The sequence below is a fragment of the Cervus elaphus genome, chromosome 24 (genome assembly GCF_910594005.1).
Source record: "Cervus elaphus chromosome 24, mCerEla1.1, whole genome shotgun sequence".
Lineage (NCBI taxonomy): Eukaryota > Metazoa > Chordata > Mammalia > Artiodactyla > Cervidae > Cervus > Cervus elaphus.
This window is the reverse complement of record NC_057838.1, coordinates 23319031-23337741: the sequence shown is the minus strand read 5'-3', so window position 1 is coordinate 23337741 and position 18711 is coordinate 23319031. Positions and strand designations below refer to the sequence as shown.

The following is an 18711-nucleotide window of genomic DNA, read 5'->3' as shown; positions in this document are numbered from 1 at the left end:
ATCCCAATCTCTAATAATTTTGAAGATTAATTTCCTTCAGTAGGCTTTCAGAGAAAATTCTTACCTCATGTTTTCATCTGATTTAATGAATCCCTCATACAACTCTGGAAGTTTTTCTTCGAACAGTATTTTCAAGGACTCATAAGCAACGCCCTCGTCTTGAATTGTTTCAAATTTACTAATTCTCAAAACGCTGACATACTAACTGTCCTTTCTTCCCAACAGCCTCAAGGTCTCCCAGCACAGGGACTGCTCCTCCCACTACTGGCTTGACCATCCCCCAGAGCAGGAGTCTCCAAATGCTGGTCTTAAGATCAAGACATGGCGGAGGAGCCAAGATGGCAGAGGAATAGGACGGGGAGACCACTTTCTCCCCTACAAATTCATAGAAAGAACAAGTGAACGCAGAGCAAACTTCACATAACAACTTCTGATCGCTAGCTGAGGTCATCAGGCGCCCAGAAAAGCAGCCCATTGTCTTCAAAAGGAGGTAGGACAAAATATAAAAGATAAAAAGAGAGACTAAAGAGCTAGGGATGGAGACCCGTCCCGGGAAGGGAGTCTAAATAGAGGAAGTTTCCAAACACCAGGAAACCCTCGCACTGGCGGGTCTGGGGGAAGTTTTCAAATCTCAGAGGGCAACCTAACTGGGAGAGAAAATAAATAAAACCCACAGATTACATGCCTAAAAGCAAATCCCAGCAGAAAAGTACCCCAGACTCCGCCACCAGCAAGTGGGGGCGGTACGGAGAGGGGCGGGCGGCATTGCTTAGGGTAAGGACCAGGCCTGAGTGCCCTGAGGGCAATCGGAGGGAGCTTTTGTGAGATTCCAACTTAAACTGTGGGATAGCAGAGAGAGAGAAAATTAACCGGCCGAACACACTGCCGGCCATTTGCAGAACAAAGGGTCTGAGCAAGTCCAGAGAAGAGCTAGCCAGCTGCGGACTGGCCCAGCCCTGCCGGAGGGGGGGGGTGGGGGGCGGCAAACTTGGTCCCAAAGACGGCATCCCCTACCACACTGCAAACAGACCTCCAGTTTCTAACCAAAGACTTCCTGAGATTCTGGATGGTCGACATCCGCTGGGAGGGTTGCGGCTAAACTCAAGGCGCATGCACCCGACCAGCGCAGGCAGAAACTGAGGCTGGGGCCGCGGAGGGGAGAAGGCGCACACACCGGGGGAGAGTGCGCCCGTCAAGCTCCTGGCTGCCTGAGCTGCTCCCGCCGGGGAAGGCACAAAACGCAGGCGCAACCGAGTCTGCGCTTTTGTGGAACACCCGAAAACTGGAACCGCACGCAACGCAGGGCACGCTCCATATAGAGCAGCCGGGAGCCTGAGCAGCGTAGACGGGGAAAGCAGCGCACCCCACCCCCCCACTCCCCGCAGCGCGACAACGGAACTAGCGAACCTGAACAAGAGACTACCTCCGCCCGCCTGTGTCAGGGCGGAAATTAGGCACTGAAGAGACCGGCAAACAGAAGCCAAATAAACAAAGGGAACCGCTTCAGAAGGGACCGGTGCAACAGATTAAAATCCCTGTAGATAACACCGACTACACCAGAAGGGGCCTATAGATATGAGAAGTGTAAAATGGAAGGAGGAGCTATCTGAAACTGAACCGAACCCACACTGACCGCAACAACTGCAGAGAAATTCCTAGATATATTTTTACTTTTTAATTTTTTTTTCTTTTCTTTTCTTATTTTTTCTTTTATTTTCTTTTAAAATTCCCTATTACTCCCCCATTACTCCTTAACTTTCATTTTCATATATTTTTACAATTTTTTTAATTAGAAAAAAATTTTTTTCTTGTTTTTTTTTTCTTTTTCTCTTATTTTCTCTTAAAGTCCTCTATTACTCCTCTACTACTCCTTTTCATTTTCATTTCACTATAACCTTGCAAAAAAAAAAAGAGAAGCCCTATTTTTAAACCGAACTTCATATATATTTCTAAAATTTTTTGTGTTTTTGTTTTTAATATTGTATTTTTAAGAGTCTAACCTCTACTCTAGATTTTTAATCTTTGTTTTTCAGTATGTGATATAAATTTTGGACATTTAAGAATCCAATATTCAGTTCCCATTTTTATTCAGGAGTGTGTTGATTACTCTCTCCCACTTTTGACTCTCCGTTTTCTACCTCAGAACACCTCTGTTTCCTCCTTTCCCCTTCTCTTCCCAATCCAATTCTGTGAATCTTTGTGGGTGTCTGGGCTACGGAGAACACTTTGGGAACAGATAACTGCGTAGATCTGTCTCTCTCCTCTTGAGTCCCCCTTTTTTTCCTCCTGCTCATCTCTATCTCCCTCCTCCCTCTCCTCTTTTTCATGTAACTCTGTGAACCTCTCCGGGTGTCCCTCACAGGGGAGAATCTTTTCGCCATTAACCTAGAAGTTTTATTATCAGTGCTGTATAGTTGGAGAAGCCTTGAGACTACTGGAAGAATAAAACTGAAATCCAGAGGCAGGAGACTTAAGCCCAAAACCTGAGAGCACCGGAAAACCCCTGACTACATGGAACATTAAATAATAAAGAGACCATCCAAAAGCCTCCATACCTACACTGAAACCAACCACCACCCAAGAGCCAATAAGTTTTAGAGCAGGACATACCACGCAAATTCTCCAGCAATGCAGGAACATAGCCCTGAACGTCAACATACAGGCTGCCCAAAGTCACACCTAACACATAGACCCATCTCAAAACTCATTACTGGGCACTCCATTGCACTCCAGAGAGAAGAAATCTAGTTCCACGCACCAGAACACCGACACAAGCTTCCCTAACCAGGAAACCTTGACAAGCCAATCGTCCAACCCCACCCACTGGGTAAAACCTCCACAATAAAAAGGAACCACAGACCTCCAGAATACAGAAAGCCCACTCCAGACACAGCAATCTAAACAAGATGAAAAGGCAGAGAAATACCCAACAGGTAAAGGAACATGAAAAATGCCCACCAAGTCAAACAAAAGAGGAGGAGATAGGGAATCTACCTGAGAAAGAATTTAGAATAATGATAATAAAAATGATCCAAAATCTTGAAAACAAAATGGAGTTACAGATAAATAGCCTGGAGACAAAGATGGAGAAGATGCAAGAAATGTTTAATAAAGACCTAGAAGAAATAAAAAAGAGTCAATTAAAAATGAATAATGCAATAAATGAGATCAAAAACACTTTGGAGGGAACCAAGAGTAGAATAACGGAGGCAGAAGATAGGATAAGTGAGGTAGAAGATAAAATGGTGGAAATAAATGAAGCAGAGAGGAAAAAAGAAAAAAGAATCAAAAGAAATGAGGACAACCTCAGGGACCTCTGGGACAATGTGAAACACCCCAACATTCGAATCATAGGAGTTCCAGAAGAAGAAGACAAAAAGAAAGGCCATGAGAACATACTCGAGCAGATAATAGCTGAAAACTTCCCTAAAATGGGGAAGGAAATAGCCACCCAAGTCCAAGAAACCCAGAGAGTCCCAACAGGATAAACCCAAGGCGAAACACCCCAAAACACATATTAATCAAATTAACAAAGATCAAACACAAAGAACAAATATTAAAAGCAGCAAGGGAGAAACAACAAATAACACACAAAGGGATTCCCGTAAGGATAACAGCTGATCTATCAATAGAAACCCTCCAGGCCAGAAGGGAATGGCAGGACATACTTCAAGTAATGAAAGAGAATAACCTACAACCTAGATTACTGTACCCAGCAAGGATCTCATTCAGATATGAAGGAGAATTCAAAAGCTTTACAGACAAGCAAAAGCTGAGAGAATTCAGCACCACCAAACCAGCTCTTCAACAAATGCTAAAGGATCTTCTCTAGACAGGAAACACAGAAAGGTTGTATAAACGTGAACCCAAAACAATAAAGTAAATGGCAACGGGACCACACCTATCAATAATTACCTTAAATGTAAATGGGTTGAATGCCCCAACCAAAAGACAGAGACTGGCTGAATGGATACAAAAATAAGACTCCTATATATGCTGTCTACAAGACACCCACCTGAAAACAAGAGACACATACAGACTAAAAGTGAAGGGCTGGAAAAAAATATTTCACGCAAACGGAGAACAAAAGAAAGCAGAAGTCGCAATACTCATATCAGATAAAATAGACTTTAAAATAAAGGCTGTGAAAAGAGACAAAGAAGGACACTACATAATGATCAAAGGATCAATCCAAGAAGAAGATATAACAATTATAAATACATATGCACCCAATATAGGACCACCGCAATATGTAAGGCAAATGCTAACAAGTATGAAAGAGGAAATTAATAGCAACACAATAATAGTGGGAGACTTTAATACCCCACTCACAACTATGGATAAATCAACTAAACAGAAAATTAACAAGGAAACACAAACTTTAAATGACACAATGGACCAGCTAGACCTAATTGATATCTATAGGACATTTCACCCCAAAACAATCAACTTCACCTTTTTCTCAAGGGCACACGGAACCTTCTCCAGAATAAATCACATCCTGGGCCATAAATCTAGTCTTGGTAAATTCAAAAAAATTGAAATCATTCCAGTCATCTTTTCTGACCACAGTGCAGTAAGATTAGATCTCAGTTACAGGAAAAAAAATTGTTAAAAATTCAAACATATGGAGGCTAAATAGCACGCTTCTGAATAACGAACAAATCATAGAAGAAATCAAAAAAGAAATCAAAATATGCATAGAAATGAATGAAAATGAAACACAACAACCCAAAACCTATGGGACACTGTAAAAGCAGTGCTAAGGGGAAGGTTCATAGCATTACAGGCTTACCTCAAGAAACAAGAAAAAAGTCAAATAAATAACCTAACTCTACACCTACAGCAACCAGAGAAGGAAGAAATGAACAACCCCAGGGTTAGTAGAAGGAAAGAAATCTTAAAAATTAGGGCAGAAATAAATGCAAAAGAAACTAAAGAGACCATAGCAAAAATCAACAAAGCTAAAAGTTGGTTTTTTGAAAAAATAAACAAAACTGACAAACCATTAGCAAGACTTATTAAGAAACAAAGGGAGAAGAACCAAATTAATAAAATTAGAAATTAAAATGGAGAGAGCAACAGACAACACTGAAATACAAAGGATCATAAGAGACTACTACCAGGAGCTCTATGACAATAAAATGGACAACTTGGATGAAATGGACAAATTCTTAGAAAAGTATAACTTTCCAAAACTGAACCAGGAAGAAATAGAAGATCTTAACAGACCCATCACAAGCAAGGAAATCGAAACTGTCATCAAAAATCTTCCAGCAAACAAAAGCCCAGGACCAGATGGCTTCACAGCTGAATTCTACCAAAAATTTAGAGAAGAGCTAACTCCTATCTTACTCAAACTCTTCCAGAAAATTGCAGAAGAAGGTAAACTTCCAAACTCATTCTATGAGGCCACCATCACCCTAATTCCAAAACCAGACAAAGATGCCACAAAAAAAGAAAACTACAGGCCAATATCACTGATGAACATAGATGCAAAAATCCTTAACAAAATTCTAGCAAACAGAATCCAACAACATATTAAAAAATCATACACCATGACCAAGTGGGCTTTATCCCAGGAATGCAAGGATTCTTTAATATCCGCAAATCAATCAATGTAATACACCACATTAACAAATTGAAAGATAAAAACCATATGATTATCTCAATAGATGCAGAGAAAGCCTTTGACAAAATTCAACACCCATTTATGATTAAAACTCTCCAGAAAGCAGGAATAGAAGGAACATACCTCAACATAATAAAAGCTATATATATGACAAACCCACAGCAAGCATTACCCTCAATGGTGAAAAACTGAAAGCATTTCCCCTAAAATCAGGAACAAGACAAGGGTGCCCACTCTCACCACTACTATTCAACATAGTTTTGGAAGTTTTGACCACGGCAATCAGAGCAGAAAAAGAAGTAAAGGAATCCAGATAGGAAAAGAAGAAGTGAAACTCATGCTGTTTGCAGACAACATGATCCTCTACATAGAAAACCCTAAAGACTCTACCAGAAAATTACTAGAGCTAATCAATGAATATAGTAAAGTTGCAGGATATAAAATTTACACACAGAAGTCCCTTGCATTCCTATACACTAACAATGAGAAAACAGAGAAATTAAGGAAACAATACCATTCACCACTGCAACAAAAAGAATAAAATACTTAGGAGTATATCTACCTAAAGAAACAAAAGACCTATACATGGAAAACTATAAAACACTGATGAAAGAAATCAAAGAGGACACAAACAGATGGAGAAACATACCGTGTTCATGGATTGGAAGAATCAATATTGTCAAAATGGCTATTCTACCCAAAGCAATCTATAGATTCAATGCAATCCCTATCAAGCTACCAATGGTATTTTTCACAGAACTAGAACAAATAATTTCACAATTTGTATGGAAATACAAAAAACCTCAAATAGCCAAAGTCATCTTGAGAAAGAAGAATGGAACTGGAGGAATCAACCTGCCTGACTTCAGACTCTACTACAAAGCCACAGTCATCAAGACAGTATGGTACTGGCACAAAGACAGAAATATAGATCAATGGGACAGAATAGAAAGCCCAGAGATGAATCCACGAACCTATGGACACCTTATCTTTGACAAAGGAGGCAAGGATATACAATGGAAAAAAGATAACCTCTTTAACAAGTGGTGCTGGGAAAACTGGTCAACCACTTGTAAAAGAATGAAACTAGAACACTTTCTAACACCATACACAAAAATAAACTCAAAATGGATTAAAGATCTAAATGTAAGACCAGAAACTATAAAACTCCTAGAGGAGAACATAGGCAAAACACTCTCCGACATAAATCACAGCAGGATCCTCTATGACCCACCTCCCAGAATATTGGAAATAAAAGCAAAAATAAACAAATGGGACCTAATGAAACTTAAAAGCTTTTGCACAACAAAGGAAACTATAAGCAAGGTGAAAAGACAGCCCTCAGATTGGGAGAAAATAATAGCAAACGAAACAACAGACAAAGGATTAATCTCAAAAATATACAAGCAACTCCTGTAGCTCAATTCCAGAAAAATAAATGACCCAATCAAAAAATGCGCCAAAGAACTAAACAGACATTTCTCCAAAGAAGACATACAGATGGCTAACAAACATATGAAAAGATGCTCAACATCACTCATTATCAGAGAAATGCAAATCAAAGCAACAATGAGGTACCATTACACGCCAGTCAGGATGGCTGCTATCCAAAAGTTTACAAACAATAAATGCTGGAGAGGGTGTGGAGAAAAGGGAACCCTCTTACACTGTTGGTGGGAATGCAAACTAGTACAGCCGCTATGGAGAACAGTGTGGAGATTTCTTAAAAAACTGGAAATAGAACTGCCATATGACCCAGCAATCCCACTTCTGGGCATACACACCAAGGAAACCAGATCTGAAAGAGACACGTGCACCCCAATGTTCATCGCAGCACTGTTTATAATAGCCAGGACATGGAAGCAACCTAGATGCCCATCAGCAGATGAATGGATAAGGAAGCTGTGGTACATATACACCATGGAATATTACTCAGCCATTAAAAAGAATTCATTTGAATCAGTTCTAATGAGATGGATGAAACTGGAGCCCATTATACAGAGTGAAGTAAGCCAGAAAGATAAAGAACATTACAGCATACTAACACATATATATGGGATTTAGAAAGATGGTAACGATAACCCTATATGCAAAACAGAAAAAGAGACACAGATGTACAGAACAGTTTTGGACTCTGTGGGAGAAGGTGAGGGTGGGATGTTTCAAGAGAACAGCATCGAAACATGTATATTATCTATAGTGAAACAGATCACCAGCCCAGGTTGGATGCATGAGACAAGCGCTCAGGCCGGTGCACTGGGAAGACCCAGAGGGATCGGGTAGAGAGGGAGGTGGGAGGGGGGATCGGGATGGGGAATACATGTAAATCCATGGCTGATTCATGTCAATGTATGACAAAACCCACTACAATATTGTAAAGTAATTAGCCTCCAACTAATAAAAATAAATGAAAAAAAAATTATAATAATAAAAAAAAGAAAAAGAAAAAAAAAGACCAAGACATGTTTTTCTTAGATCTAAAGATCTTTCATCTAAACAACTGTACCTTATCCTGAGACTATGTCCTTCCTCATTGTTTTTTATTTAAAAAAAAAAAAAATTTCTTTCATGAAATAATGACAATAAAAGAACCTATATCCTTATTCTCAATGTCCTCACCTGAAAAAAACAAAAGTAGCCCTAGGACAAGTCTCTTGTTCCCCATTTCTGGAAGGAAATGAAAAGTAATTTCTCAGTCCATGAAACCCCAAAGTCTGGAAAGCACTGTCCCCCATGAACCGGCATAGGACAATTCTTTAATGTGGAACAGCTGTGCGTCTCCTTAATAGCAATGCAGTCCTTTGCTTTCTTTAAATTTCATTTCTTCCAAATAATTTTCTACTTTCTACCATACTAGACCCTGTTACATGGCATCCCTACCAGCCCACATTAACTTCTGTGATTTATACTGCTATAACACTTTTCAGGTTCTGAATGTTTTCATCTCCTCATCTTAAGAAGTCTTTGCATACAATGGAAACAATTTTTAATCATGTCCCCTCCTCCTTCCTCTTGCTACCTTATTCTACCAATAAAAGCTTCACAAATAATAGAGACTACAGTTATAAAGGAACTGTCTACTTACTTCCTGACTACAGCCTACAGGGTCGCTAGCCAGTTGTCCACCACCACTGTAACAGGGTCCCATGAGCTCCGGAACTGGACCCAGCACCAGGGGTTACTTTCCACTTTCAGAAAGTTCTTCGGATTAGATCCTTAGAGTCACTAGGAACAACCCTAATCCTTCTTCCATGTGACACTACTTCCAGACTCTGAAGCCTGATTTCTCTCCCAATAAATCTCCTCTCCACTATCCACTAATTTAACAAATGATGCCACAATTCACTGTCACCCAAGCCAAAAGTGTTGGGGTCAATCTTGACTCCTCTCTTTTCCCCCATTTCCAATCACCAGCAAACCCTCTAAGTAACAGCAAGTCTGACCATTTCCCACCACTTCTATCCCTACCATTACTCCTACTACCACTACAGCTGTAAGATCTGTTGACTGGCTCTCACTTCCATTCTTATCTCCCTATAACAAATTCTTCAGAGAGTAACCAGTGTGTGACCACCCTCTAAAGGCCTCACTCAACCTTCAATCCTTTATGCTGCTTTATTTCCCCTAAAAGAACTGTTTACTACCTGACAGTGTGTTATATATGTATGCATATATGTATGTGTGTCCGTGTCTTACCCACCAGAAAATGAGCTTCATTTGGTCAAAGACTTTGTTTTATCCACCCTTATTTATTTGGTATCTAGGAAACTTATCTTCGATGTAAAGCTACACTATTTGAAATTTTTAGCACAATAATAAATGGCTCTGTACCATTACTAAACATAACAACCAATTCAACAATTGTCCTATTGTTGGCCATTTGGACTATTTGCAAATTCGGGCAAATCCTGGAATTAACATTGTTATGCATAAGTTTTATAAGATCTTTCTGATTATTTTCCCAGGTATTCTGATGAGTGGAATGTATCAAATACCTTTAACTTAGAAAAACCTTTTGGGTAAAAGTGCCATATTATTTGTCCCTCAACAAAGTGCTAAATGTACCCTCTTTCTAGTAACAACAGAAAGGGACTGAGAAGAAACAAAGCCTGAACTTCTACTCAGCCCAAGACTCCACATTTCTAGTTTGACCTCTAAGACATGTTACAGAAGTGTTAATATTCACAAAACCATGTGTAGGGGTCAGAGGTCGTGCAGTGGAGAGGCTGGAGGAGGTGCAAGTACAACAGCTGGGCATCGTTTCCTTCTGGTGAACGTTAACTATACTTGTAGAACAAATACACCGCAAGAGTTAAAAAAAAAGAATGTATATGTAATGGTTTATGATCTAACAGCATAGATATGGAAAATGATATTTTAAATGGTGGAAGGATTGCAATAGCATATAAAAATGCATTTAACTAATTTCAGTAATCATAATTGATGACGATAGTATTCAGTTCAGTCACTCAGTCATGTTCAACTCTTTACAACCCCATGGACTGCAGCAATGGATGCCAGGCCTCCCTGTCAATCACCAACTCCCAGAGTTTACTCAAACTCATGTCCATTGAGTTGGTGATGCCATCCAACCGTCTCATCCTCTGTTGTCCCCTTCTCCTCCGGTCTTCAATCTTTCCCAGCATCAAGGTCTTTTCAAATGAGTCAGCTCTACCCATCAGCTTCAACATCAGTCCTTCCAATGAATACTCAGGGCTGGTTTCCTTTAGGATTGACTGGTTGGATCTCCTTGCAGTCCAAGGGACTCTCAAGAGTCTTCTCCAACACCACAGTTCAAAAACATCAATTCTTCGGCACTCAGCTTTCTTTATAGTCCAACTCTCACATCCATACATGACTACTGGAAAAACCATAGCTTTGACTAATGGACCCTTGTTGGCAAAGTAATGTCTCTGCTTTTGAATATGTTGTCTAGGTTGGTCATAAGTTTTCTTCCAAGGAGCAAGCGTCTTTTAATTTCATGGCTGCAGTCACCATCCACAGTGATTTTGGAGCCCAAAAAAATAAAGTCTGTCACTGTTTCCAGCAGATGCCATGATCTTAGTTTTCTGAATGTTGAGTTTTAAGCCAACTTTTTCACCCTCCTCTTTCACTTTCATCAAGAGGCTCTTCAGTTCTTCTTTGCTTTCTGCCATAAGGGTGGTGTCATCTGTGTATCTGAGGTTAGTGATATTCCTTCTGGCAATCTTGATTCCAGCTTATGACTCATCCAGGCCAGCATTTCACATGATGTACTCTGCATATAAATTAAATAAGCTGAGTGACAATATACAGCCTCGACGTACTCCTTTTCCTATTTTGAACCGGTCTGTTGCTCCAGGTCCAGTTCTAACTGTTGCTTCTTGACCTACATACAAATTTCTCAGGAGGCAAGTCAGGTAATCTGGCATTCCCATCTCTAGAAGAATTTTCCAGTTTGTTGTGATGCACACAGTCAAAGGCTTTGGCATAGTCAATAAAGCAAAACTAGATGTTTTTCTGGAATTTCCTTGCTTTTTCGATGATCCAGTGGATGTTGGCAATTTGATCTCTGGTTCTTCTGGCATTTCTAAATCCAGCTTGAACATCTGGAATTTCATGGTTCACATACTGTTGTTGAACCCTGGCTTGGAGAATTTTGAGCATTACTTTGCTAGCGTGTGAGATGAGTGCAACTGTGCAGTAGTTTGCACATTCTTTGGCATTGCCTTTCTTTGGGATTGGAATGAAAACTGAACTTTTCCAGTCCTGTGGCCACTGCTGATTTTTCCAGATTTGCTGGCATATTGAGTGCAGCACTTTCAGTGCATCATCTTTTAGGATTTGAAATAGCTCAACTGGAATCCCATCACCTCCACTAGCTTTGTTCGTAGTAATGCTTCCTAAGGACCTCTTGATTTTGCATTCCAGGATGTCTAGCTCTCAGTGAATGATCACACCATCATGGTTATCTGGGGCATGGAGATCTTTTTTGTATAGTTCTGTGTATCCTTGCCACCTCTTCTTAATATCTTCTGCTTCTGTTAGGTCCATATCATTTCTGTCCTTTATTGTGATCATCTTTACATGAAAGGTTCCCTTGATATCTCTAATTTTCTTGAAGAGATCTCTAGTCTTTCCCATTCTATTGCTTTCCTCTATTTCTTTGCACTGATAACTGAGGAAGGCTTTCTTATCTCTCCTTGCTATTCTTTGGAACTCTGCATTCAAATGGGTATATCTTTCCTTTTCTCCTTTGCCTTTCACTTCTCTTCTCTTCTCAGCTATTTGTAAGGTCTCCTCAGACAACCATTTTGCCTTTTTGCATTTCTTTTTCTTGGGGATGGTCTTGATCACTGCCTCCTGTACAATGCCACGAACCTTCATCTGTAGTTCTTCAGGCATTCTGTCTATCAGATCTAAACCCATGAATCTATTTGTCACTTCCACCATATAACTGTAAGGGATCTGATTTAGGTCATACCTGAATGGCCTAGTGGTTTTCCCTACTTTCTTCAATTTAAGTCCGAATTTGGCAATAAGGGGTTCATAATCTGTTATTTCAAGTCTGTGAGGTTTATAATGTTGGGATTAAGGCAAATGAGCAATTTTGGATCTTCTCATTTATCATCAGGTTCTTCCACAGATGAAATGTAAGGAAAAGAAACAGATGAAGAAGACAAGTAAATTTAGAGCGACTTAAAAGATACATCAAAAAAATTTTTACATAGGCAAGACTATAGCATCTTGAGGTATACACTTAGGTGATAAAACCTTAAAAGAAATACAAGGAAATACATTTAAGTTAGAATAGCAGTTACTTTTGGAGAAAGAGAAGGCGCTATGAATGGGCTGGGAAGCCCAGAGGAGCTTTTGGATGGCCAGCAACATTCTCCTTCTTGATCATGGTGATGGCTACACAGCGGTCACTACATACAAGGAAGCTATATTTTTGTCATGATTTTCTACATCTATTAGAGTTTATGATTAAAAGATGGTAAATGCTTATGATAAATGACAGAGCAGAGACTTAAAATGCTGTTCTCTAACCAATTTAAGCCAATATTTTCCAAACTTCTTAAGGTAGGACAGAAACAGAAATTAGCAAAGCATGACTCCAAATGATAAATATTTGCCTGGATTCTGATAGTTTACTGTAAAAATTACACCTTCCCCCCCAAATTACGAGAAACATAATTTTTTTTTTACTTCACCAAAAATGTAAAAAGGTTGCTGGTTAGGAAAAAAACAAAAAGAAGCCTGAACTACCTAAGAGACAGGCTAGCTTTAGACGTTGTCACCGACTGTCTATGCAGGCAAATTATACTCTGTTGTTAAATAAGCCACTCTCATGTCATTACAGGAACATCTTGGAGATATAATGGATTCATTTCAAGCCAACACAATAAAGTAAGTATTGGAATAAAGCAATACTTCTGGTTTCCCAGCGCATGTAAAAGTTGTGTTTACACTACAGTCTACTTAGTGTGCAATAGCATAAAAAAAGCACATACCTTAATTCAAAAAATATTTTATTGCTAAAAGATACCAACCATCATCTGATAACACAGGATAACACATCTGATGAGACAGATAACAATCTGTAAAAATGCAGGATCTCTGAAGCACAGTAAATTACAATAAAAAAAGGTCTACCTGTAATTTCACCAACATGTATCTTAGGGAAGCCACATAAATAAAAACTAAAAGAACTGACCCCTGGTCTTGTAGGCTGATCTGGCTAGTTTTCACTATAATGGGGTACATATGAAACTATCCCAATACATAAAACAGTCCTGATAAATACGAGAAATTTAGTTACTATTCTCAAAGTACTATTCTCCACTTACCTCTCTTAACTCTCCAATCCTCCGAAGTGCTTTATCCTGACTCTGACTTAATATACCCTTTAATTTAAAAGGAAACAAAAAAAAGCTGGTTCAAACAGCCACATGACATAGTAATGAAAAGCAAGTTTAAAAGATCACAAATCACTGAATTTTCTTTCCAATACCCTTTACTTCTGCAACTATGCAATCACAACTCTCTCCTGCCACTTAGTGGTAGACTTATGTACATTTAGAAACAAAAAAACAGACAGTTCAAAGGAATACAAGTAAGGTACTCACAGAACTTAGGAATAAGATGACCTTTTGAGAATGAGCTTATGGAATATTAATAATACACTGGATTAAATCAGAACTATCCCCCTACTTCTATAGGCCACATGTTTAAGAAATTATCAAACTAAATACTTTATGTGTAATAATCTAATTTTTACACTTGTTATGGACAATTAGAATAGTGAAATCAGCAACAAATAACTGGTGTTACTATTCTCAACTGATTATATTCCAAACCAAAGTCAGATAATTTAATGCTGTACTCAAAGCAGACTATTATTAATGGCAGATTAAATATTTTAAAATAATATACATGGGGAAATAAAGTTTATCAAAACTGACTTTACAAATAACTTTTTGGTTACACAATTAATGTCTTTAAATGGGACAAGACATTAAACTGTTTTAAATAACTTCTATAGTAAGAATGAACACTATCTGATTTTATAAATAAGAGCACCATCTGAACTGGAGTGATATTTCCCCTTAGCTCTGACATGTGAATTATCACCTGGGATGCCTGCTGGGAAATTTCTGGCCATGAACAGGATGAGAGAGAAGGGCAAAAGTAAGTTACCAGGACTATAATCACTCCTACTCTCCACACACTTAACCAAGGGCTTTATAAGCAGCAACCTCAGGAAACAGAAGAGAGGATGCTTATTTTTGGACCCTGATATAAGGACAAGAAACAGATGTCTTCAGGTATTTAGAAAGCTGTATGTTTATCTACCATTAAAACAAAGATGTAGCCTACAGACTGACCTATAGACTGACCCACCAGGAAACAGGCTTGAGAGAAGCAAGCATGGCTTAAACCCAAACTTCTTATATACTGCCTACTCGAGGAAGCCCATCCCTACCAGAGGCAAAAACATTTGTGATTTCTCTCATTCTCTTCATCAAAATCCCTAATAGTAAAACAGGTTAAATACTTTGGTCATATGAAGAATTATTAAAAGCCAGGATCAGAACTATCTTATTACAAGATCCTAATTTTAAAATTACATATGAATCAATATGAACAGCCAACAAATCACTTACTTGTAGCTTTTTCTTCTCTCTATGAAGAGTCTGATAAGCTGTAATAAGCTAAAATAAAGAAAAAGTCACTAATAACATCAGTCATTCCTATATAAATGCAGTTAATTGTTCTAAACTCTGCTAAAATATCTCATTATGAAAGTCAAAAAATAAGTCAAAGGAACCCTTTAATAGACAATTCAAGTTAATCAGATGCGTATGCAGTTGAAACTAAATAATATAGGTAATATATTTCTAAAAAATAAAATGTAACTTGACTATAAAAATACTAAATTACATTTTATTTCACCTAGACACATACCTCTAATACCTAATTCATAAAATGGGATTAGAGCCCATTGCCTAAAGACTACTCAAACTGTGGTCACAGATCAGTCTCATAAACAAAAGCATCACCTGGAGCCTGCTATTAATAGAAATAGAAGTCCTTGGGCCCCACCTCACACTAACTGAATGAGAAGCAGAGGGAGGGTGGAGAAAGAGCAATGTGAGAATCATAAGGCTACAGGCAACAATTTGCTCCAAAATTTTACTAAGAGTCCTGGCCAAAGGGCCTCAGCACCAGTGAAGGCCTTTAACTAGATACTGCCACCCACTACTTACCACTAGGATCCAGTGGAGCTAGGGAATCAACAGTTCAGCCAACGACAGGCGTAAAGACTAAGCCCTCACATGAATTAGAGAACATGAGGAGGAAATTTTCATACTAGCAAAAAAAAAGTCATGCCCTTACCTCACAACATTTTCCTTTGTAGCCATTCAATCTTCGTTCCATCCTCCGCAACCACTGGATCAACTGCTCTTTGCTGAGACTGTCTAAATTCCCAAGTGAGTCTTCATTCTCACTCTCCATATCAGAGGGTGGATCAAAGAAGGCAGCAGAAGAGTCCAGGTCGAACCGATTCAGGGATTCTCTAGAAGATGTGCGTACCAAAGACTCTTTAGAGGAAGATCGGACTAGAGATTCCTTCACTGGACTCCGAAACAGAGACTCCACGGACGGCACGCGGAGCTGGAGCTTCTGTGCAAAAGACTGCGTGTCACTCGACTGCAACCAAAACGCAACAGGACATGCGGGTTAAAACACACACTGAGACTTCTGTTATTCCCTAATCACCAGCCAGAATCTGTTAAAAGCTCTAGCACATTTAACTTCATTCCTGACATTTTACACAATACACTATTGGCTGAAAAACAAGAGACGCCCGGTTATTTCTGAAAAGGCTCTGGACCTTGAGTCAGAGGACTGGGGTGTAGGTCCCAGGTCTGTCACTGAGCAGTGGAATAACCTTCACTAAGTCACTTCCCTTCGGTTTGCCCATCTGTAAAAAAGAAGGAAGCCGTGCTTTCCCAGCAGACCTCACCTGTGTGCTGTGAGATTCATCCACTAAACTAAGATCCTTGGAGGCAGGGGCCAACAATACCACAGTGTACACCCAGGACCTCAAATGGGGACATGTACTGTGAGGTGTGAAGTGTGTGGCTGAATCTGGAGCCTGCCTGGAGGCGCAGAGTCCTCATCACTCTTCTCAGGCAGAGGGTAGGTAACGCGGAGTGAGCGCATCTTGCTCAGTAACACAAGGCAGAGCTGACTGGTGACGCTGGGCTCTGCTCTCCTCACCACTGTCTACGGGGAATAAACGTAAGCGTTACAAAACCATGAAGGGCAGTGAGAGTCTCAGCTCAAGCCCCTCTGCGTGGATCAGTAAGCCTCACGTTAGAAACAGTGATCAGCAAGAGCTATCCCCTTAATTGGCATATTAATGTTAACGATAATGCATTGTTTTGTAAAACAGCCATGGAAAGTACTCTTACTTCAATAACCTGCATTATTCAAAGCAGCATTACTTTGTTCACATGACAGCAGTCAGTACTTAAGGTACTGACTAGAAACTCATTCTCACTAGGGCAACAGGGTCACTGCAAGATCTCAAAGATGCTAGGAACGAAACGCTCAGAGGAGACTGAGGTCATGTGCAGGCAAAGATTACAAGAAAACAGAAAGATTCTCTTTAATATTCAATAAAAAAAAAAAATCAGACCAGGATTACTTTATAGATTTTAGAGATTTAATAATAGTAGTTGGCAAGGTGTGAGTTAACAGGGGCTCACCCTCTTCATAAACACAGAGATTTATTACAGGAGATTAGTAACAGTAAAAACTGAAAACAACCCAAATATTCACCACTAGAGGATATATCAACTACAATGTATGTAAGGAGGTTCAAGACATATTATTAAATGGGAAAACTCAGATTATAAAATAACACATATACTGTGAGGTCGTTTTAATTTAAAGTAGCTACATATAGTTTTGAATCTGTATGTATGTGTATACAAACACCTTGAGAACCAGGTCGTTAAAGGACCAACACAAAAAGTTAACAGTGAGTGGGTCTGAGTGGTAAGATTTTAAGTGATTTTTACTTTCATTTTTCTTATTTTCATGTACTTTGCAATTTATTCTTTCATAATGTGCAAGTTTTACCTCTGTTCTGGGACAGGGTGGAGAATGTCTTAAGGGAGAAGAGGGACCCTCATGCTCAAAACCCCGAAGACCACTTTACGCCTACTCCATCACCAGCCACCTCTGACCCACGCAAAAAGTGCTCTTCAGCTCCTACAGACAGTATCCTTGTAAACTGCCTCAGGACAAACAAGTGAGAAGTCTGACTACCACTAGAAATAGCTGTTATTTTAGGTGAGCCAGGACTAATGAACAATGTCAAAGACATGTATGTGCAGAAGCTCTCAAGCTGGGTAACTGTCACATCTACTCTGCTTGGCAGGAAGGTGACTGACTGTCGTGATTTAGCCTGTTGAGGTGCCGAGCAAAGTTGCCTAAGTTTAAATCCTGGTTCCGCCACAATCAATGTTCAAAACAAGAGTCAAGTTACTTAACCTCACGAGTCTTGTTTCCGCCTCTCTAAAATAGGGATGACAAAAATAATAATGATGGTAATACTACTACCTACCTCATAAGGATGCCACAAGGACTGAATGAGTTAACATGTACACGCAAATTGCTTATAATGTAGCAAATATGCAATAAAACATTAATTATCATTATTAGTATTAGAGAAAGAAGACTAAAAGACAAACTTACACTTAAGAACCACACTCAAGCTTATGTGGCAGACTCTTCTGGCTCTACGACGCGGGAGCTTAGAGCACAGGCTCTGCAGCCAGACTTCATGGGTTCAAGTCTTCCTTCCACCACTGACCAGCAATATGACCTTAGGCAAGTTACAGTGCCCCTCTATGCCTCTGTTTCTTCATAAGTAAACGGGGGAAAACAGCATTCCCCTCCCAGGGCGCCTATGAGGAGTACTACCTGAGCACATGTGAAGCACTTCACGCCATGACTGGCTTGAACTGTCATCACCAGATATCCAACACTATCTATCAATAGATACCTAATCCTCCCTTCTTCCTTTCCACCAGACACCAGTTTCGTTCAGGCTAACAATACAGCCAGGTCAAACATTCACCTTCTCAAATACGAACTAAAACCACAACGAGACACTACCACATATCCACTAGGATGGCTAAAATTAAAACCATGGAAAACTCCAAGTACTGGTGGCGATGTAAAGCCATCCTTTCTGGAAAACTACTAGTATTTATTAACACTAAAACTAAACACATGTGTACTCTGTGGAACAGCAGTTTGATCCACTGGAGAAGGGACAGGCTACCCACTCCAGTATTCTTGGGCTTCCCTTGTGGCTCAGCTAGTAAAGAATCCGCCTGCAATGCGGGAAACCTGGGTTCAATCCCTAGGTTGGGAAGATCCCCTGCAGAAGAGAAAAGCTACCCACTCCAGTATTCTGGCCTGGAGAATTCCATGGACTGTATAGTCCATGGCGTCACAAAGAGTTGGACACGACTGAGCAACTTTCACTTCACTATATACCCAGTACAAATGGATAA

General features: G+C 39.6%; 1 protein-coding gene across 5 annotated transcripts in view; it reads right to left on the bottom strand.

Moving 5' to 3' along the window:
• Window positions 1-18711, bottom strand: part of GOLGA4 (golgin A4) — a 112622-nt gene that overhangs the window by 56271 nt on the left and 37640 nt on the right. For all 5 annotated transcript variants that reach the window (XM_043885176.1, XM_043885177.1, XM_043885178.1 and 2 more), the window contains 3 exons: window positions 15512-15826; window positions 14779-14826; window positions 13462-13518 (listed from right to left, as the gene is read on the bottom strand). In XM_043885176.1, coding sequence (XP_043741111.1) covers window positions 13462-13518; window positions 14779-14826; window positions 15512-15826 — 420 coding nt within the window. The remainder of the gene's footprint in view (window positions 1-13461; window positions 13519-14778; window positions 14827-15511; window positions 15827-18711) is intronic.